This window comes from Capsicum annuum, chromosome 10 (assembly GCF_002878395.1).
Source record: "Capsicum annuum cultivar UCD-10X-F1 chromosome 10, UCD10Xv1.1, whole genome shotgun sequence".
Lineage (NCBI taxonomy): Eukaryota > Viridiplantae > Streptophyta > Magnoliopsida > Solanales > Solanaceae > Capsicum > Capsicum annuum.
The window spans coordinates 93,917,518-93,940,779 of NC_061120.1; the positions used below are offsets into that span (position 1 = coordinate 93,917,518).

The 23,262-nt window shown below is 33.6% G+C and overlaps 1 protein-coding gene across 2 annotated transcripts in view; it reads right to left on the bottom strand.

The window, feature by feature from the left end:
• The window catches only part of LOC107843665 (cell number regulator 6), a 51,490-nt gene extending 45,629 nt beyond the window's left edge, over positions 1-5,861 (bottom strand). The window contains exons 1-2 of one of the 2 annotated variants that reach the window (XM_016688032.2): positions 5,792-5,861; positions 5,576-5,684 (exon numbers count right to left, since the gene is read on the bottom strand). In XM_016688032.2, coding sequence (XP_016543518.2) covers positions 5,576-5,674 — 99 coding nt within the window. In that variant the 5' untranslated portion in view covers positions 5,675-5,684; positions 5,792-5,861. Of the gene's footprint in view, positions 1-5,575 lie in introns of both variants that reach the window. The other variant, XM_016688031.2, reaches the window with a different exon arrangement.
• Between the last annotated feature and the right edge of the window lie 17,401 nt (positions 5,862-23,262).

The following is a 23,262-nucleotide window of genomic DNA, read 5'->3' on the forward strand; positions in this document are numbered from 1 at the left end:
AAGGCTTCAAAGCGCAAATATCTAGAGGTGGAATTCCTCATTTCTACAAATGCAAGAGCAGTGTTGCTGCATAGGTTTGGTAATCACAATTATGGTAGAAATCATCATCTTGTACCCCTAAGAGACACATTCTTAAATTTGGGTCTTTTATGTCTCGTGGCTAGGAGGTGCACATCCTAATTTGAGCCTTTAATCCTAAAAGATGCAGTTTTGTAAGAATCTTTCACTTTCACTCTTAAAGGAGGGACTTGTTGGTCTCACTCATTCAATTTTACCCTCAAAAGGGTACATTTGTTAGTCAAAAACATGATTCATCTTTGTATTATGCATTGTTACAAGTAGTTGTGATTTGGTTTGACACCTGCAAAAGCTTTTGATGATAAACTGGGGCAATAGGAAGATTTAATTCCTGTTATTAGGAGCTTCACTTTAGGACCCTCCTAGCAAAATGAGACTTTATTTTTCTGGAAAATGAAATCTTTCTTTTTCATAATCTATGTGTGGGATAATTTATGTTATAGTTTTTATTTTAATTTCAGGAGCGTGCCTAGAGAACAGGGTAAGAAAATCCCTAGTCAGGAGCCCTCCTGAAGAATAGGGTGATGAAATTACAAGTCGAGAGCTCGCTCAAAAAATAGAGTAAAGAAGTTACAACTCGAGAGCCCGCCCGAAGAATAGGGTGATGAAATTGAAAGTAAGGAGCCCGCCTGAAGAACAGGGTGAGGAAATTGCAAGTCAGAAACTCTCCTGAAGAACAGAGTGATGAGATTGAAAGTCGGGATCTCGCCCGGAGAACAGAGTGAGGAAATTATAAGTCAGGAGCCCGCCTGAAGAATAGGTTGATGAAACTGAAAGTCGGGAGCTCGTCCAGAGAACAACGTGGGGAAATTACAAGTCGGGAGCCCGCCCGAAGATTAGGGTGATGATATTGCAAGTCGGGAGCTCGCACGAAGAATAGAGTAAAGAAATTGCAATTCGGGAGCCCGCCTTAAGAATAAGGTGATGAAATTAAAAGTCGGGAGCTCGACCGTAAAATAGAGTGAGGAAATTATAAGTTGGGAGCCCGCCCGAAGAATAGGGTGATGAAATTACAAATTAGAAGCTCAATCGAAGAATAGAGTGAGGAAACTGTAATCCAGAGAATAGAATGAGAAAATTACAAGCCGGGAGCCCACCCAAAGAATAGAGTAATAAAATTACAAGTCGGGAGCTCGGTCGAAGAATTAGGTGGTAGAATTGCAAGCCAGGAGCCCGTCTGAAAAATAGTGTGATGAAATTGAAAGTCGGGATTCTGCCTGAAGAACAGGGTGATGAAAATAAAAATCATTAGCCCGCCTGAAGAACAGGGTAATGAAATGACAAATCAAGAGCCCGCCTGAAGAACAGGATGATGAAATTGAAAAGTCAAGCAATCAGGTGAATAAATTGAAAGCGAAGTAACAGGGTGAAGAAATTGTAAGTCATAAGCCCACCTTAAGAATAAGGTGAGGATTTTTAAATTTAACTTCAGAAGTCCCATATGAAGAACATGGTCAATGTTCGAGTTCATCTTCAACACCAAATTTTGTATATAGAAAGAATCCATTCTCAAGTTCTTCCCAAAGAAGATCAGATCTTTTGTCAATTTTGAAAGCATCAAAAACTCAAGTCAAGAGTCTAAAAGAAGTTGTATAAATAGGACTTTTGTAATTTCATTAATCTTTTTAACTTGTAATTTTTATTTTGATGTAATAACAGAGTCGTGATTGGAACCTCAATAGGGCCTCACTCGACTCTCTAGATCGGTATATTTTCTCTTCTTCCAAACCTTGGAGATACGTGTGACTTGATTCCCTCATAACTTGGGATGGGTATGATGAATAAAATAAAGACTTGGTTGCCCTCTTTCCTTCTGTTTCATTATTTTAAATAATGATCGGGACAAAATTCTGCCTCGTCATCTACTTCTTTGTATGAAAATATTTTTTTTTACATCCAAAGGAGACATGATGTAAACACGTAATTTTGTCCCTCTCCAAAAATATTTTTACTCATTTAACTCACTTTATCATACACCTTCACCCATTTTAAACTTTTCCCACAAGGAAACAAATACAACAAATCCTAACAAATTAAATTCCTAATTCCTAATATTCTCTTATCCTAACTAATTTTTATGCTTCACCCTAACCATTATCCTACCCCACCCCCTACCTCTACCTAATCTCCCTACCCACGTTACCCCGCCCACTCCTCTTTACAATTTTATTCTTTTTTTTATAACAGATATACACAATTACACAAACAATAAAAAATAGAGAAGGGGCCCAGCTGGAATCACACAAAAAGGATTCACCCTCACAATTCATCACATACACAATGGAATATACACACACATTCGCATACAAAAAGACCCACACACCTATAGAGAGAACAATTACACTCTATGGATAATTCACATACACAACAACACAAATCAGACAATATCACTTTATATAATACACTCTATACACTCACTGAGATCGACACACCACTCCCACATATAGAATACACACATAATTTCATTCAAACACCGACCTCACATCACAGCAAAATACACCATCACATACATAAAAGTTAGAGAGAGAGAGAGATGGAGAGATAGAGAGGGAAAAGGGACGGGAATATGAGAATTGTGAGACAAACAGGAACCGTAGAAGCAAAAATCCTTAAAAAAGGGGGAAACAACAAGTATTGGCTTTTTTGGTGAAAACTTGCCGGAATCAACTATTATTTATCGGGTTCAGGCACCGCCGATCCAAAATTCATCTCTTATCGCCAAAAAATCTGAACTATCATGAAATCAGCCTATTTAGGTTGATTTTGATGAGAAATTGCATATGGGTTTTTCGGTTTTTGTAATTTTGCTTCGGGTCGTGTGTCTGTTTTTGTGATTTTGGGTTCAATCGAGTTGGCGAGTTCGCGTAGGTTCATCGGTTGAGGTTCGGATCAAGGTATTTAAATCCATTGGTGGTGTCGAACTATTTTATATATTGAAATCGACAATTGAGGTCCAATTCTTAAACTCTTTTTTTATTTTATCTTAAATTTGAAAATTGATTCTATGATTGTGTTTTAGATCATGATGATTGGGTGATTTTGTTGATGTTGACGTTACTTGTTATGGATAATTGATTGTGGTATAAATTCAGCGTTGGTATGAGTTGGATAGCTATGCCTCACATAAGAAATTTCTGCTGAAAAGCTATTTGGGGAAGGGATTAAAAATCGGTAAAAGTGAATATCGGCTTGTGTTGATTAATTACTTTTGTTTGATTTGAAATGGATGTTAAATTCCTTGAACTTGATAGTATTATGTCTTAGACCGAGCATCGATTGGAAAACCGTAGGTTGCGTATGCAAGACTTAGGGATTATAGAGTATTGAATGTTTAGAATATTTGTTGAATAATTCTGTTAGTCTCGCATTTGAAAAATGTACTCATTTGGCCGAGGAATGCCCTGAGACACATTGTATTTATTCATCAGGGAATGCTCTGATGTATCATGTATGCAAAAGGTGGTTCGTGATTAAGGCTGAGGCATCTGGTAAAACATTGGAGCATAGTTTAGGATTAGTGTAGATTAGCGCAGGTTTACATTTCAGTACCTTTTTATTTTGGGTCTGTAATAAATTGGACTGGACACTAATTTTGATTTTGAATTTTGTTTGATTTGTTTGTTGGCTTGGTTTGTGTGTTTTATTTGGTTTATGCATTCTATAGTGTCATGTTAGCTGATATACTATATGAAGCGACCGTGATTGAACCACGGGTCTAAGGGGTGCCTAACACCTTCCCCTCGGTCAACTAAATTCTTTAACCGGAATCTCTGTTCGCAAACCATTTTTAAAGAGTCAAAAATAGTTTTGAAAAAAGATTTCAATGGTGATTTGGCACACCCGATTATGTCAAGTGACGACTCTGAGTAAATTGTAAAACGTATCTTTTTCGAAACAAATCTTCATTTTTGTCACTTTAATAATAAAAACCCTTTCAGACCTTAAATTGATTCTTTTTAGTTAAAAAGGGGTGTGACAGGTTGTTCCCTATTTGGTCCTAATTAACACTTTTCGAATCAAGTAAAATAGTGTTTATAATTATATAATTATAAATTATTCGACTATATGTTTGTGCGTAACAAGAAAATATAAACCAAACAACTGATTGATGAATTTCTTTCTAGTTTGACAAAAGGAAAAAACATTATTTTACTTGATTCGAATATATATATATATATATATATATATATATATATATATTAAAAGCACCAACTTAAAAAACTTAAAGTGAAATTACTAAATTGCCCTTACTAGATTTTTTATAAAATAAAAAAGTAGAATAATAAACAAAACTCTTCAAACGGATGGAGACTTTCATATTGTCTTGAGCAAGCCTATTCCTACCGTCACCCCAGATAAGAGAATTTTTCTTCGTCCAAAATTTACAAGAGATAAGTCTCTGAAAATCAAATACCCCATGAATTTTCTCTTCAATCATCCATCTTCATTGTTATCAGTTTCTGTGTTTTACTATTTTAAAATTAAACGGCCATCTCATTCCTCAGATATCTTTTCGACAAATTTTCCTTTTAAACTTGATTCTCACAGTTTAGGCGTTGCTGCGATTTCGCACATCAAATTCTCTCCTACTAGACCTCTGCCTATTACTATTTCCAGCGAAATTGTTTTTAAGTTCACTCATATTAATATCTGTAGAAAGTATCCATACCTATAAAGGAATTATGGTTCTCATATTCACTGTGCTTCTTTGAAGTTCAAAATAAAAAAAAAATTACAAAATGAAAAATAAATATAATTAAAAAAGAAGAAAAAAAACTAAAACATTTACATAGCATAAAGCACAGAAGAATGTAAAAGTAATCTTCTGAAATACAAAGTGGCGGAAGTAGGATTTGCATTGAGAGGTTCAAAATATAAAGAAGTAAACATATGAAGAAGCCTAAAGAGGTTCAACATCTACAACCATCTATAGATAATGTAATTTACCACCGAAAAAGAAACGAATTACCCCTTGACCCTAACTAACTCCGCTCGTGGATACTCTTTGTATTTGAGATGTCTAGTATAATTATAATCATGGCAAACAGTTATAAATCGTTAGGGCTAAGGAAACAATGACAACGGAGAATATAGGATACGTGTTTTTTTCCTTTTGATTGAAGACCAAGAAGATGCGATGTATTACAAATGAAAAGGTGAAAATTTTAGACGAGCGGCAACACATGATATAACTGATACTTGAGCGAAATATACTTTTAAATACATTCAACTAGCGGATAAATGCAAGGTAACTGACGTATGTTATCTGTCATTTTAATTATCCGCATCCCCCGGGCCGACGATGTGAGATTAGATCCATTTCTCTACTACCATCATTATGTAGTTTTTGTATTTAAAAGATACAAACTGGATAGACTTATTTCATTAACTATAAGTAAGATTTTCATGACAGTAATATATACTAATGTCTCAGGAATTACGTAAATCCAAGAAATCAAAACTTATAAATGAGAGATGAGTGGAAGATGAACTGGACCTTTTGGACATCAATGGGTTGATTAAGCTCCCCAGGCGTAATGTTTTGCAATGAGGATTCTTGTTCCTTTGTTAATCGAACATAAGTCCCCGTTGCCATATTTGATCATCTATTAATAACAATAATTGACTTAGTGTAACATATATATGTTCATTGAGATGATGGTAGTTACAAAGAAGTAGATATACGAGGAAAGAGGGAGAGAGACTGTGGTACCATAAAAGTTGGAGAACTTCTATCTAAATTGCAAAACAATTAATCAAATCACAAAATCAAGAGATGTAATTTTAAAGAAGAATGAAAAAATTATATTACAATTCATGGTTGACATGTTTTTGCGGGCCCGACTAAGATGCTAGTAGCATGCCAAAACTCAAAAAAAAATAAAAAAATAGAACTTGTAGTTCTTGACCAATACAATTATCTATAGTGCGACGGAATATGGGATTCTATGATATGGACTTGAATCCTAATTAGTCTATTGGATTTTTGATTTCAGACTACTAAACACAAAATACAAAATAAGAAAAAGATATCAAATGCACTTTAAAGTTTTCCTGAAAAAGCGATTTCATACTCAAATTAATTTGTCGATTTATTATGCTCTTGTAAATATGACAGTGAATTTAACACTATTAGAAGCTGACGTGACACAAAAATAAAAATAATTAAAAAGAGTCACGTTTTGATGAAATTTATTTATTTCTTCGTTTTTTGGTTGCAAAGTACAAATTTTTAGGCGACCCCCACCCCCATGCCCCTTTCTTCTTCACCATCACAGTCTCACCCATTTTTTCTGAGAACAAATTTTCTTACCCTTCCTCCTTTCTTCTCAATCTTCACACCCCACCTTTTTTTTTTGCCTTCATCGTGTTTTAAAATTTAATGTACACAAGATATAATAATTTTTTTAAAATCATTTCTTCCATTGAAAAGCACAAACACGATCTCAAACATCAGATGGGGTTTGAATATCAAAATTAATTAAACTTTTAGGATTTAGTATGACAATATTGATGGTGATGGATTTGGTCGAGGTCAGGAAAATTGATGTCTTTGGTGATGGTTGATAACATTGGTGGAAGTATGATTTCGACGGTGATGAATTTGGTCTGGTGCTATGTGTTAGGTTTTTGTCCTGATTTTCATAACAAAATTAAATTTTACTTTTTGGTGTAAGGAAAATAAAAGTAACCATAAATACTTTTCTTTTTTTCTATAAAAAATATAATTTTTTTCATATTTGACAAACCTCTTTCTTGAAGGAAAGATTATGAACATCTATAAATAGAATACCCCTTCTCATACCATAACACAATAGTATCCACAATGTATTCATTAGAGAGTCTTGTTTAAGGAAAGATTTCTCCCCGTGTTATGCATTTTCAATAGGTTTTATGTTTTATATTATTAGTTTTTCATATGTAGGTGGTTTGACCAAATCGTATTAATAATAAATCTTTTTAGTATATTTTTATTTGTCTCTGAATAATCACCGTCTTGGTTTGCAAACTATAAGCTTCCGCATGACGCCCTCTCGATTTCGAACCCAACAAATGGTATCAGAGCCCACGGTTCAAAGATCTAGTGGTGTGGTGAGATGAGACTAAATAGGTTCGATAGCGATTTCAAATCAAGATGCAATCGATTTGATGATAATGAAGATCTTTGTCAAGCTACATATGGAAAAGGAGTTTAAAACATATTTTTAACATTCCTGTTGCTGCATCTTTAAAAAGAAAGTATTTTTAAATCATTTTTAACTCATAATATTTTAAACTTTATTTTTAACCATGGCAAGCAACAATGATGCAGATTAGATTAAGATTATGTGAAAAAGAAGAAGATCAACATTGAATTACTAAAAATTCATACCAAGGAGAGATTTGTTAGGATTTACTCTAAATTTCCTATTTCACCTTATTTTCTACCACAATCAGAATTACTTTTCTTTATGAAAAAAGATTTCCTTATTGGAAAAGATCTTCTTCCTATTAAATATATATTAGCTTTATTCTTTCTTAGAGGAAGGTTTTGTAGCTCTATAAATAGAAGATATCTCTTCTCAAGTCATAACACAATAACATCAACAACGTAGTAGTTTAAGAGTAGTTGTTTAGGGGAAGATTTTCTCTCTAAAATTTTTTATGATTTCATTTATATTAAGTTTTATAATATGTAGGACAACTAGACAAAACATTTAATAATTTTATTCTTTTTAGTATTATTTTATTTGTCATCTGAATTATCGTCTACATGATTTACAACAAATAGCTTACGCATAACGCCCTCTCGATTTCGAACCCAGCAAGTGGTATCAAAGTCTATGGTTCAATGGTCTGATGGTTCATTGAGGACATGTTGAGATTAAATTTGCAACCAATTTGACGGTAATAAAGATATCTTGTCAAAATAAAACTACATGTGGAGACAATTATCAATCATATTTTCAACAATTTTGTTGTTACATATTTTAAAATAAAACTTACTTTGACCCTACAAAGGGCTTCAATATTTTTAATCCGAAAGGGGTCATATATTTTTTAAACAAAAAGCTCTATTTTTAAACAAGCCAAGCAGCAGTGATGAAGACTATGTTAAAAACAAGGATCGAAGATGTGAAGAAGGAAGATCAAGTGAAGAAAATCAAGCCAAAAAGGGGAGATTTGTTAGGGTCTTGTCCTAATTTTTTAACCAAAATTAAGTTTTACTTTTTCTTGTAAGGAAAATAAAAGTAACCATAAATACTTTTACTTTTCCTAAAAAGAAATATAAACTTTTTCATATTTGACAAATCTCTTTCTTGGAGGAAAGATTTTGAACACCTATAAATAGAAAACTCTCCTTCTTATACCCTAACACAATAGTATCCACAATGTAGTCCTTAAAGAGTCTTGTTCAGGGGGAGATTTCTCCCGTCATGTTTTATACTTTTCAATAGGTTTTTCGTTTTTCATTATTAATTTTTCATTATTAGTTTTTATAAGTAATTCATTTGACCAAGTCATTTTAATTATATGTCTTTTTAGTACATTTTTGTTTGTCATCTGAATTATCACCATCTTGATTTGTAACCTATAAGATTCCGCATGACGCCCTCTAAATTTCGAATCTAACGCTATGGTGGTAAAGGAAGATTGGTGGTGACCCATAAATTTGATTAGGTGGTGGAGACTTTGATGATAATTAGTAAAATTGATGATAATGATAGTAACAGTTACAGTGTGGTATGTTTGGTAATATTGGTGCTATGATGTTGATGGAAGATTGGTAGTGGTCTAAAATATGAGTATGGTGGTGATTTGGAGCTAATTGATCAAATTGATTATGATGGCGGTTTTTCAAATGATGGCTTTAGAGGTTCGATTTTGTGATGTGGTATATTGCATTCTTTTGCATAAAAAGTATATGTCGTCATACAAACAATAAAGAATGTAATTTTAGTTATCGTAACCAAAGGAATTTGACAAATTAGTTTCTAGTTTGAATTCTTAGATAAACTATTCAGTAGGTAACAGATAGTAAAGAGTGATTTGAGAATGTAAGTAACAAACAATTGTGGCAAGTCATGGATTAGTTGTGTTGTACTTAAGATTAGAGAAAAGATCCAGGATTGTGATATTTTGATAATTCAATTGAGCTATTCAATCACAAGCCTAATTTTATATTTTCAGTTATAAGTCACATGTTAATTTTAACTATATAGATTATTTTTCCAATAACTTAAAGTCTACTTAACTATTCCTAATGCCTATATTTTTATGATTGTTAGTTTATAGTGAAGTGTATAAAGATATCATTTGTATCAACTAAGCTACACAAGGTATATTTCTATCCTCAGTTACAAATTGACTCTCTTTCCCTAGAAAGTTCACCAACTAACGTTATTTTCTCTTTAAATGCTTTTTATTTTCTTTTTCAAGTCCAACAAACAAGCGTTAGACATTATTCGTAAGATGGTCAAGGAAAGAAATAATTACAATTCAATAAGAAATTAGTAAGTTAATAGATGAAAATTAAATAGACAATATGATATTCAAGCTTCAACTCTTATGGTTAACAAAAAATCTAGAAATTAAGAGGTTTATCTATTCACCAATCTCTTTAAAAGAAGGGATTTCATAAGTTCAGGTTAGAAATCAAAAATAAAATAAAAGAAATAAACTAAACTTTGTTCTTGAGCTTTGCATGTCCTAATTTTTTGGCTTTTCAAATTAGTTGTGTATGTTAAAAAATGTGGGAGAGTGATATTTATAGAGTTTAGGAACCTTTAGAAGTGAAAAACTAATCTTAATTGGGTTAGGAGAAGTCCCGACTCACGCCACAACCCTAAAACAGAGTAGTAATGCGAAGAACAACTTTAAATCCCGAGGACTATCAAAACTTGTTCCACCTCTTGCTTGTGGGGAGTGGTGCAAGACTTTCAAAAATACCTGCCAATATCATAAATTTGTGCCATTGCTTTCTTTGCAGCATTGGCACAAGGCATAACTCCCCGGGCTATTTTTTTGCTTGTTTTTCATAATTTTGCGATATTGATTCTTTCTTGATTCCTTTAAGTTCCTTGATACTGCTTTTTTTCTTATATAAAATACAAATACCTCAAGATGCTTCTGTATAAGCAAAACAAGTATAATTCACATAGTTTAAGCTCAAGATGACATAATAAAGAGAACAAGTATGAGGTGAAAGATGGTAAAATAACATGAATTTTTGTCTCACATCAATATCCCACACTTAAACCTTGATCTTTCTTAAGTAAGCTATTCACTCATAAATTAGACTCTACTATGAACTACAATTGAAGCAAAACTACTCTAGTTGATACTACAATGACTATACTAGATGACAAGTTTTTATTATGCATGCTTTAGTTATTCAATACTTAAAACCTAATAAATAACTACTTTAAGACCTTCTCGACTCAGAACACACTCTATGTTATTTGTAAAATCATGCAAATCACCCAATCAAATAATCAAATATATCACTTATCTTTCAACATCCATGTCCCCTCATAGTGTTACCCATATTTACTCACAAGTATACAAGTTATCGCAAGAATAAGTGCAAGAATAAGTACAAGAATCAGATTCTGCTCACACTCACAAAGAATTTAACATGTAATATATGAAAAACCATAGGCTTGAATTTAGTGTGCTACTTAACTAATATAATAACATTATAATTTAAGATCAATTAGGTCTTTTTGAATTATAAAATAGGCTAAGTGATGGGCAGAAACTATTTTTTCCATTAATAGTGGCTAACTTCCTGAAGCACTTCAATACATCACTATTTTTTTCATCGTTTCCTCATTCTTCAATCTATCAATTCTTTCTTTTACTTTTCTCACACTTAGTTTTTTTTTTTAACCTCTCTAAGCAAGTTCATATACCACTAGTAAGGAGTATTCATTATTAGGTGCTTATTTTTCTTTTCTTTTTTTCTTTTTCTATTTTCTACCAATAGCATAAAATTTTTAATTATTTACACAATTTAACTTTTCTACAAGCTTTCAAACTCAACTATCTCCATTTTTAATTTCCATTCCATCCAACTCATATTTTTAATAAAAGTATTTAGGAGCTTTGGATCAAACTAAACGTCAATTGAAGAAAAAAAAAATTAAGCTTCACATATGGCTACCAAAGAATAGGATAAAGGATCAATTGGGCTAACTAAGATCATCCATTATGGATAGGCAATACAAAGTATGATATATGTTAATTAAAATACGCCTAGATAATCTCTTAAAATTTGACATTTTCATTTTATTTTTCATACACTGGGAATGTTCTATACATTAATATTTAAGTATAAAATATGAACAAATACCTAACACACATGGCGCATGTTCAACTCAGGATAGATTCATACCAACTATCAGTCAAGCAAACAATGAGAGTTCAAAGTTAAGGTAAAACAAAAGGATCAAGTAAAAGAACCTAAGTTTTTTTAAAAACAAAAGTCATTCAATTTTATTCATAGCATGCCTTCAAATTTAACACCAACTTTGATCATCCATTCATGTGTAGCACCTAACAAAAGTACCTCACATTCAATTGACCTAAAGACTCTCCAATACTAACTCTTTCTTCAAGACGGTGGTTAACCGTCCATCACCGAGAAAAGTCATTCTACCTAAAAACTATTCTAAAAATATAAAATAGTCATTTCAAATGGTCCTCCTTCAAAAAATAACCAAAAAAAATTAACGTATGGGCAAAGTATGCTCTCCTAAAGAAATAAAAAGCTAAAAACTAACAAAAACTAGTCTAATCTAGAAAATGAATAAAAATATAATTTTTGTATTTTTTAACTTTTTAAATTCTTTTTTTCACAATTTCTCAACTAAAGAAAGTAACTAAGACAAAGCAACTCCTATAGAATGCTTCATCCATAATAAATATTGAAAGAATTTCACTCCATACTTAAATTCATACTTTGTCCCCAAAGTATTAAACAAAATAAAATAATGGTTAGAAATACTCCTTGAGGCCCTCTACGACCTAGCTAGAAGAATTTCTTCCTCAATATTTCCATAAAAGGGATGAATAACCCACATTGATGCTTCATCCATTCCTCTTAGCTTCTGAATTCAAAAACTCAGACATTCCTTGTAACGATCTATCTCGTTGTTACTAAAAATATCTATGGTAAAGGCAAAAGAACATTATTCGTCATACATTATCATATCAATAATTTAGTATGAGAGTTCATTAGATAAGATCTATGGTCATATAATATCTCAAGCATAAATTTAAGTTGAAAGTATTCTTTTGATTGAGTTTCAAGCTAAGTCTAAACTAGCATCAAATTCAAATATGTACTCTTATAATTTAAAGATATTGAGTCTCAATACCCATAAAATAAAATATATTTAAATTTTCTTTCCAACACTTCTAGCTGTTTTTAATCCATTTCTGGAGTAAAAAGTTATGATCAACCTACTGCAGCATCTCCATGCTAAAAAGTTGGCCACTGAAGCAACAAACAGATTGTACATAACCTTATTTTTTTATGTATTTTGTATTTTTAGCTTTAAAACATTTCCCCAAAGCACTACAGGGGCAATTTTCCAAGTTCTAAGATGGAAATTCTTCATTGAGGTAAGATCCTGCATCATCTTCTTCGTCTTATAATTCAATATATCTTAGTATTATTAGATGATCGTTAATAGTGAAATTCTTAGAGATTAGAACCCTAACTTTATGGATTTTGGAGAAAACCTAGAAACTATTTTAATATTACCAAGAATCACTTCTAGATTGTTAACTAATGATTTCTTGCATGAATTAGTTATTTTAAATCATGAAATTGATGGTTAGGGACCTTGAATTCTTTAAAATGAGATTTTTAACTTTTAAAATCCATTAATGTAGATAGTTTGAGTATTCTTGGGTAATGTTTCAGACCATGAATAAGGATATAATTAGTAGGTTGAATTTCTAATGTTATTATTAAAAGTGCAATTGACTAATTACTCCTTTAATTGTTTGATTTCTAGATGATTGTGCCAATGGAAGCATAAAGGAAAGGAAATAGAAACCTTGGTATGGGTTACTTTTTCCAAGATCATCGATTGAGGTAGGATATAGTTTAACATATAGTAGGCCTGGAATAGATACATGTAATTGCTATTATTTGACGGGAGATTTCATGTATAGGCGAACATGCACGAAGTTGGGATGGATAAAACTTGAAATTAATGTAAGAAGCTATAATTGTATATTTTTGTGTTTTGTATGAAGTCCTTGATCAAATTTTGTATTTGTATAACTTGATTGTTTACAAGTTTAATATGTGAATATGCATAAAAATAGAAGAATTAAGTGAACTTGTGATGTATATAACTAATCTTTAATACCTTAAAAACTTTGAATCCGATGTTGTGTGTGCTTGGGGTATGAAATATTCTTGTCTGAAGATAGTTAGGAGGTGTCATAACTTCAGAAATTAAAGTCAAGTTTTTCTAAGTGCTAGGAAGTAGGATGTTCGAAGGTTTATGACTCAAGCTACAATTATATGTTGAATGGAGTTGAGTTCTTGAATAACTGTCTAATGGAAAAGTGTCTTGAACTTAGTGCCATTATAGGTGTAGGGGTTATTATTTCGTAATTGAAGTTACCAATTTTGATTGGAATAAAAGAGTGTCACGACCCAACTCATGAGTCATGATGGCACCTACTAAAGCCCACCAGCAGGTAAGCTTAAACTATAACTAGCAGCTAAGGCAATAGGTTACTTTGGTAGAGATACCCAACATGGGACAACATACATGAACATAAATATAATCAATAGTGTTCCACTAAAATAAGACAATCAAAATACGAATACCAATCCTATGATCTGGTAATATCAGTACAAGAGCAACTAAGTTTGATAATAAGAAATACAACTCATAAGTCTAAAATGGTCAATACATTTATCTCGAACATAAAAGACTAAACAAGGAAAGAGGAAAACATGTCACTCAAAACTCCAAACGCTCACCCTATCTTCGGAAGATCAACACCTCATGATCTCAACTCAGCGGCGGCAACTAGTACTTGAGTCTACACCAAAAAGGTACAGAAGTGTAGTATGAGTACCAAAACAATGGGTACTCAGTAGGCATTATCGATTGATTGAGCTAAATTATGATATAAAGATGATTTAAATCAAGACAATATCTCTAAGTTAAGGTAAATAATCGAACCAAAACCATCTTCATCATCACTGTGTAAAATAAATGATCAACTAGAAAAATAATACAACATCTCATATAATTGCACGCCAATATCATCATATATAATAAGTAATTAATGTGAAAGCATAAAGCGACACTAATACAATTACAACCTACATAAATACTAAGTAAATGGATATACATCCATAAGAGCATAAAGTAGAAAAACTCACCACACCGTCCCATACCACTGCAGAGTATACCTAAAAGAACATTAAGTAAAGAACCCATCAAAATGTCCCATACCCCTGGAGAGTGCATCAAAGGATTAAATCATCATTGTATATATATATATGTATAACCAACTTCCCCCCTTTTTAATGGTTTTCCATATTCCCGTTCATGGCCAATTAACAACAATTATAAGCATCAACCATTACCGTAATTAAATAACATATACCAAGGTACTAATACCCATAATCATATTACCATATAGATGTCTACCTCAATAATATACTATACCTACTCATTTTTAGCTAACCAATGATTATTAATAAACCACCAATTCACTAGTCATCAATAACCTCTAATTATTAGCCTAATCGATTCTTTACATAATCCTCATTCACAGGATAACAACTAATCATTATTTATTAACTAACCAACATCCAATATCTAGTCAAGGTTCACTTCTAGACTATAGATGCCATTTAGCCCAAGAACAATCCTAGTTATCATGATTGCACTAGTCATCATCTAGCATAAGACTACTAATTATCATTGATTACTTATATTTCTATCCATTAATGCCTTTTAGTATCTAGCATCATTAATGTACAAATCCCGATACTAATAATTAATCAACATCATAACTTAGTCTTCAATATCATTAATCATCACTAATGCTAACCTATTATCATCATTAGTAACATAACCACCACTATTGCTAGATACCACATTTCAACCAAAGAAAGTTCAATAACTTGAATTCCAAACTTCAAGCCATCAAGTAAAACAGTCACTTAGTAGTCAACTAGTTACCACACAACTCATTTTAATAAGCAATATTCCTTCATTAATCCATTTATCCAACACTATCTAAACTAACTAGGTGAATCCTCAGTTTCCCCACAACATCCCATTACCAACTTGTCCTAACATATTATTCGATATAAACTACTTTTACTCACAATTAAACACATGCAAGAACTAACCGCTCAACAAGTGATTCATATCAAAGAATTATAATTGACATCCCAAGAGTAACATCATACCTTCAAAGCACATACATATGTAATCATATAAAAGCATCACCAAATATAAACATATATATACATATTTACCATACATAACACCAATATATCCTCCAGATTTACTCGGCATTATCATAATATTAATATATTCTCTGGGCTTATCAGGAATCATTATAACATTATTATATCCTCTGTTCTTACCTGGCATGATCATAACATCAATATATCCCCCGGGCTTACCAGGCATCATCATAACATCAATATATCCTACTAACTTATCGGGAATTATGATAACATCAATATATCCTCCAAACTTATTGGGCATCATCATAACAACAATATATCCTTCAGACATATTGGGCATCATCATAATATTGAGATATATATATGTGTGTCATCCTGGATCTGATCCCAAATTAACTTTTGGTCCTTTTGCTCTACACCCCCGAGGAGAAGGATGTCCTTTCGCAAATATTCAACAAATTCACTCTTCATATTTCTCAGACTTTGGGGAGCCACTTTCTTATGATCAACCTCCTCTTTAGGACCGAGTTCAGGACACATATTCCTAGAAAGTGAATCAAGTGTACCATTAACATATTCAATGAGTCATAGAAATAAAATAGAACAATCTTCCCTAATTTGACACTGATCTTCTAGATGCAGTGGTTTCGCCCTAGAGGTCTTACATTACCCTTCCAATTAGACATCAAGTGATTTAGCAAGAAAATCCCATCAAATTTGCCTTAGTTATGGAAATAAATTATTAGAACTGACCTAAACATATATATAAGAGTCAATCCAATGAGTTATAAATGCATACCCCGGGAATGATACAGAGAAAGATAGGTAAGGAAAGACATTCCATCATACCTTATCATTAATCATCAACACAATATATTACAAGGAGCATGAAAAAGTATATTCATATAATATGAACACTCAACACTTTATCGGGATTAACATAATCATTAGTATTTGCAATACAAACCATAGTTAAGTCTTCTAGAGTCCCTCTTTATTAGCATGATTCATATTATAAGAACAAGAGGATTTTTATGATCAAATTTTGTTTAATATGAGTAATAGATAATCCAATGCTCACATGCTAATTTATTCATTGATTTATGTGGTAGCATAGTCATGTGTTCAATCTATGAAACAATTCATTGCTGTCTAATCATTATAAATAATCTAGCAACTAATCATGCACATCATTTCCAATACCAAAATCATGAATAAACCATTGACCGTTGTTAACCATTATATTACAAAAGGCATATTCTAAACTTTTAACAAGTATCTCGGTCGCTAATGAAACTACATATTCCAAAAATAAGGCGGGTCAAGTTTTGCTTCTATTAACCCCAATTCTTCTTCAAGTCTACCTTTTACCCAGAACTAAGCTAACCCATATAAGTCATGTTTTAAAGGTCTATCAATCCACACTAGTTCTATATCACAATACTTCCTCATTTATTACTCTTAATTCATTCAAGCTACTAGAACTTCCACAATTATGCACAAATAAGGTTAAATTACTATTTAATATGAGACAAGGTCACTCCCATCTAACTAGATCAACAAGAACATTCTCATGCTATTCATGAGATAACAAGTCCAAATAAACAAAGTTCTAGGCTATAAGCCAAGTATCACACTATATGTGTTCAATCGCCTAAGTGGATAAACTAATCCCAAACAATACCATATATTAATTCAACACCTAAAACTCCACCCAATCTTATCAAGATATCAAAGTCGTTATACAATAAAGCTCAATCTATAAAGAAATAAGCCTAACCTACCTCAAATCTAAATTTATCTCATGAACCAATAACCTTAGCTTTCTTTTTCCTCAAAACTTCTTCAATGACCAAGCTATTAAAAACAAAATCTATGCATTATTACGAGAATATCAATACCCATATTACACCGTTATGCTTTGTGTCCAAAATGATACCAAAACCCTTCAAGTAGGTCCCACTAACAAAAAATGAGTTTTGAGACCAACCCGTTGTTCAAATACCATCAGGGAGCTATATCTCTTAGGAAATTGGTGCAAATCAAGCATATTTTGGATAAAATCAAGCCCTCAAGCCATTTGGGATTTCTGGTCAAATAATCAAGAATTCAACACCATACTTGATGGATTCATACCTTAGATTTGTTGTTACTCACGAATATGGAATTTATTCAAGCGCCCAATCAACACCCAAGACTCAATTTGAGGACTATACACTCTATTAGGGTATATGGGACTCAAGACAATGGGGAAATGACCAATTATTGAATAAAAAGGCATTTAAATATCCATTCCTAGGCCCTCGATTTAAGAAATTGCAAACCTGTAGGCCATAATTACGGTATCCCAATTGCAATACACCCACTATGATTGTGGTACTTTTGTTGCACAAGATGACAACTGAAACTTAGAACAAAATCTCATGTTTTTACCAATAGGCCAATACCTTGAGATTCATCTGGAGTCCAAAATAAGCAAATGAAATATGTGACCACACTAATTCTGACATTCTATATACGTTGGCAAAGTTAGATTTTCCATCTGAGGTCGTTTTGACCAAATGTGGTTGCCACACCTGAATTTCCAATATATCAACTTTTAGACCAATGGGTCAAAATGAGTTTGGGGTCCAATGGGTTGAAATGAGTTTGGGTGCATTGGAACCCTAACCAAAGGTCTACCCAACCTAAAATTTCTATTATGGATCTAGTGACGTAGTTAGAATTCACATCTAATTTTATTTTACTGAAGTTTTCACTCAGTGGGCATTTTGAACCAACAAAGACTTCTGAACAGGGAAATGGTTCTAAAAACCAAAGGAACTGCTCGGTAACTAAACTATCAATTTCAGTGAGTCATAAATAACTTGGGCTATGGAAAAGCTCAAATAGTGAAAATAAGTGGAATCACGAGAAATGACCTAAAGGGTCATTACAACATCTTCTAAGAAACTTTCATCGTTGAAAGTTAAAAAATAAACAAAATACATGAAGTCTCAAACAAGTCGGGATACTGGGCCCACATCTAGCTCTCGATGTCCCATGTGGAATCCTCTACTAGGCGATGATTCTACTGAACTTTAACTACAGGAATCTCTATGGTATGCAACTGCCTCACATCATGTGCCAAAATAAGCACAGGCTCCTCCACAAAGGTCAACTACTCATTAAACTAGACTTAGTACCACCTAAGTACATGAGATGGATCAGGAATACACTTCCACAATATTGAGATATGAAAAATAGAATAAGCGACATCAAAATCTGGAGGCAAGGCTAAATCATAAGCCACCTCGCCAACTGTGCAGAGAATCTTACAAGGACCAATATATCGAGGGCTTAGTTTACCCTTCCTTCCAAATCATATCAGAACCCTCGTTGGCAAAGCACGAAGGAACACATGGTCACTAACTCTGAATCTCAAGGCACGAAGTCTATGATCGGCATACGCCTTCTCCCTACTGTGGGCTGCCCTTAGTCTATCCTAAATCACCCTAACTTTATCCAATCAGTCCTGAAGAAAATCTATACTACAAGGTCTCCCCTCAGTAGTCATAAACCATCCTATTGGAGAACAACATCTCCTACCATACAAAGCCTCATAAGGTGCTATCTCAATATAAAAATAATAGCTATTGTTGTATGCGAACTCTGCCAATGCTAAGTGATAATCCCACTGTCCTCTAAAATCTAAAACACAGGCTTGTAGCATATCCTCAAGAACTTAAATAGTTCGCTGGGAGTGACCATCTGTCTGTGAATGAAAAGTTGTACTCAATTCCACTCGAGTACCCAACTCCTCTATGAACTATCTCCAAAATAATGAAGTAAACATAAAATCATAGTCCAATACGATAGAAATGGGTAACATAAACAAACAAACTATCTTCAAAAAATAATTATGGGTCAATCTCTAAGCATTGAATTTTATCTGAATAGGAATGAAATGTGCCAACTTGGTCAAATGATCCATAATAACTCAAATACAAATCAAGACTATGAGAAATATGAGGTAAACCACTAATACAGTCCATAGTAATCCATTCCTACTTTTACTCGGGAATGGGTAATCTCTGGGTCAATCCACCATGACACTGATGCTCGGCCTTATCCTGCTGACAACTTAGGCAATGAGCCACAAAGTCTGCCATATATCTCTTCATCCCATCCCACTAGTAATGCTACCTCAAATCATTATACATATTATTTGTACCAAGGTGAATGGAATATCTAGAGCTGTGAGCCGTATGAAAAATTGACTGAATGAAGTCATCAAGTTGGGGAACACAAATACAACCCTAGAATCTCAAAATATACACAAAATCAACAGAGTGCCTCTCATACTCACCATTCACCACTTGATCAAAGAGAAAACATAGTTTTCTATCCTTATACCAATTATTATGAATATGCTCAAATAGGGAATACCTCACCTCTACACCAGCCAAAATCCTCACATGAACCAAAATATCAAGGTGAACCATCAAATTGGCAAAGGACTGAATGTCCTATTCCATAGGACTTTGAGAGACTGATATGCATGCCAAGCTACCCATAATCAGTGCCTTGCGACTTAAGGCATCAACTACCATATTTGCCTTACTCGGATTCTACAAGATCAAAATATCATAGTCCTTTACAAACTCCATCCATCTATACTGGAGAGTATTAAGACCTCTTTGGGTCATAAGATGCTGAAGGATACAATGATCAGTGAAAATCTCACAATCCACTCCATACAAATAAATTATCTATATCTTGAGCGCAAAAACTATCACCTCTAACTCCAAATCATGAGTGGCGTAGTTATGGTCATTTACTTTAAGATGTATAGAAGCATAAGTAATGACACGACCCTGCTACATCAAAACACAACAAAGACCAACATAAAAAGTGTCACAAAACACGGTGAATCCCTCACTCTTATAAAACCATGGATGAAGTAATACAATCCTTGAGCTTACTAAATCTCAACTCACACTCCTTAGACCATCAAAAAGGAATTTTATTCTGAGTCAACCTAGTCATAGGGGAAGAAATTGAAATACCCTTGTTTCTAGACCTTAGAAAATTTCCTAGAATTCTGATCTCTGGACCCAATACGACTCATGACTACGATCTATATTATATGGTATCGATGGTATGGTTCAGTCTTGTAACACCCTGATTCACTGAACCGGAATGCTACATGGTGCTTTTGACTCCGAGGGACCACAAGCTAACCCTTGACTGATATCTGTACTTGTATACTACAAATTATGATATAATAATGCGAAATACATAGAACTGTAAGGCCATAAGGTTCAACTAAATACAATCATGTGGGTCAAAATACCCAAAATAACTCACTCTGAACGTAAATTTGAACATAAATCTGAAAGCCTCTAAACTATCTGAATAAGAAGTTGAAGGAACATGCCTCTAACTAACTCCATAAAACTAAACTGAAGAAATAAATATATCAAATCATATTGTCCTCGAATCAATAAGGACTCACTGTGTCTCTACGACTGGAATACTACCACTGCTGCTGGGTTGGAGCTCGTGTATATGAGGAAGGTAGGCTGAACATAAAAGGTTTCATACATAAACAACACTGACTGACTAATATGAACGTGGAAGAACAAACACACATATAGAGAAACTGGGATCATGAATATGTGATAGCATGACTTGTAAGCTAATACATGGTTTTCTGATAACTATCATGATTGATACTGAAACTGATAACATGGACGACTGTATCTGACAGTTTTGTATATACTGAAATCTGAAGAATGCCCTGAGTTCTTTTACTGAGGCTGCTATTGAAACTGTGGGAAGTAGTGTGTAACCGACATGCCCCATGTATGTCGTTCTGGCTAAGCTGGGGTCCAATCTCTACCTCGACTAGAGGGGTGTTAATATTGTGCCACGGGTAAGGATAGCTTGTGAGGGACCCTTATTTGGCGGGTACTCAATGAGAACGGTGGGAACCCTAAACTGACGGGTTAAGCCACCTCATATCACATGGAAGTACTTGCACAATCTTAATATTTTGTTCATTGCATAATCATATTGGCAACACATACCAATAGCATAGAAGTTTATGTGGATTGCATAATTATCATACATCTTGTAAGGAGTGTTAAAAGACTTAATTACCCTTAAAATAACTCAAAACAGAGTGTTTTTGGCACCTGGAACTAACTTAGGCGGTGCCCATGTGATTCCCGAAGCTAGGTTGGGCGTCGCCTAGCCAATCTCCTATGTTTGGGTTGGGCGATGCCTAACCAATCTCCTATCCTTACTGTCTCTCACGAAAATGGGCATAACTTTTTGCTCGGGTATTGAATTAAGAAAAAATTTGTATCATTGGAAAGTTAATCCAATTCCCTACAATTTGGTGCGTCTAAATCAGCCAAAATACCACATTAACATTGAGTTATACTCGTTCAAAGATGATCCTTGAAAAATCAATAATTAAAACTTGATGGATTCAAAAACTCTTAGCTTGTATTACCTTAAGTTACTCATATGAACATGCTTAATGCATCATAAGCTATCCTATCACTAGGATATTTATTGTAAGTCATGTACTCAAGTATGAATCACAGGATAGGAGATTTCATACGTAGGAATACTTATTTACTTCCTAGCTTAGAAATATGTAGGGTATTACAATATCTCCCTCTTGGGAACATTAATCCTCGAATGAGAATTTACTGAGAAGGGATACAAGACAATAGAACCTGAACTGAACATGAAGAATTAAAACTTGATCTCATGACTAACATGCTAAAAATACTGAACTCGTGCATATCTGATGTACAAAATACTGACACATAAATGCATGACTGAGTATGAAACGTTTAATAGGTACCAAGTTTATACTGGAAACATGAACGTGAAACTGATTAAGAAGAATTGTTACCTTGAGCTTGATTTGAATTGGCGGGGAAGCGATGAGGATACTTGGTACGTATATCTGCTTCTGCTTCCCAAGTAGCTCCCTCATGAGACTGATTTCTCCAAAGAACCTTGACTAGAGGGACTTCTTTGTTCCTCAATCTACGAGTCTGATAATCTAAGATTTCGACTGGAATATCTTCAGAGGAGAGGCTATTCTAAATGTTGATGCTTTTAATAGGGACAACAAATGCTGGGTCACCTGTGTACTTCTTTAGCAAAGAGACATGGAAGACTAGATGGACCGAGGCTAGATCTGAAGGCCACTCAAGCTCATAAGCTACCTTGCCGAAGCGACAAAGAATTTTGAAGGGACTGACATGCTGGGGACTGAGTTTCCCTTTCTTGCCGAACCTCTTCACTCCCTTCATGGGAGAGATATTAAGATAGACATAGTCATTGACCTCGAACTCGAGATCCTTTCTACGAACATCTGCATAGGACTTCTGTCAGCTTTGAGCATCTCGGAGTCTTTCTCTGATCAACTGAACTTTCTTTAAGGCGTTGAATACTAAGTCAGGACCTATAATTAAGGCTTCGAAGAAACCAATCAGAGATCTACATCTCCTACTATAGAGAGCTTTGAATAGAGCCATCTAAATACTAGAATGATAGCTATTATTGTATGCAAACTCAATCAAAGCCAAGTGGTCATCCCAACTTCCCTTGAAGTCAATTGCACATGTGCTTAGAATATCTTCAAGAGTCTGAATGGTCCTCTCTGCTTGACCATCTGTCTGAGGATGAATTACTGTACTGAGATGGACTTGGGTACCGAGACCCTTTTGGAA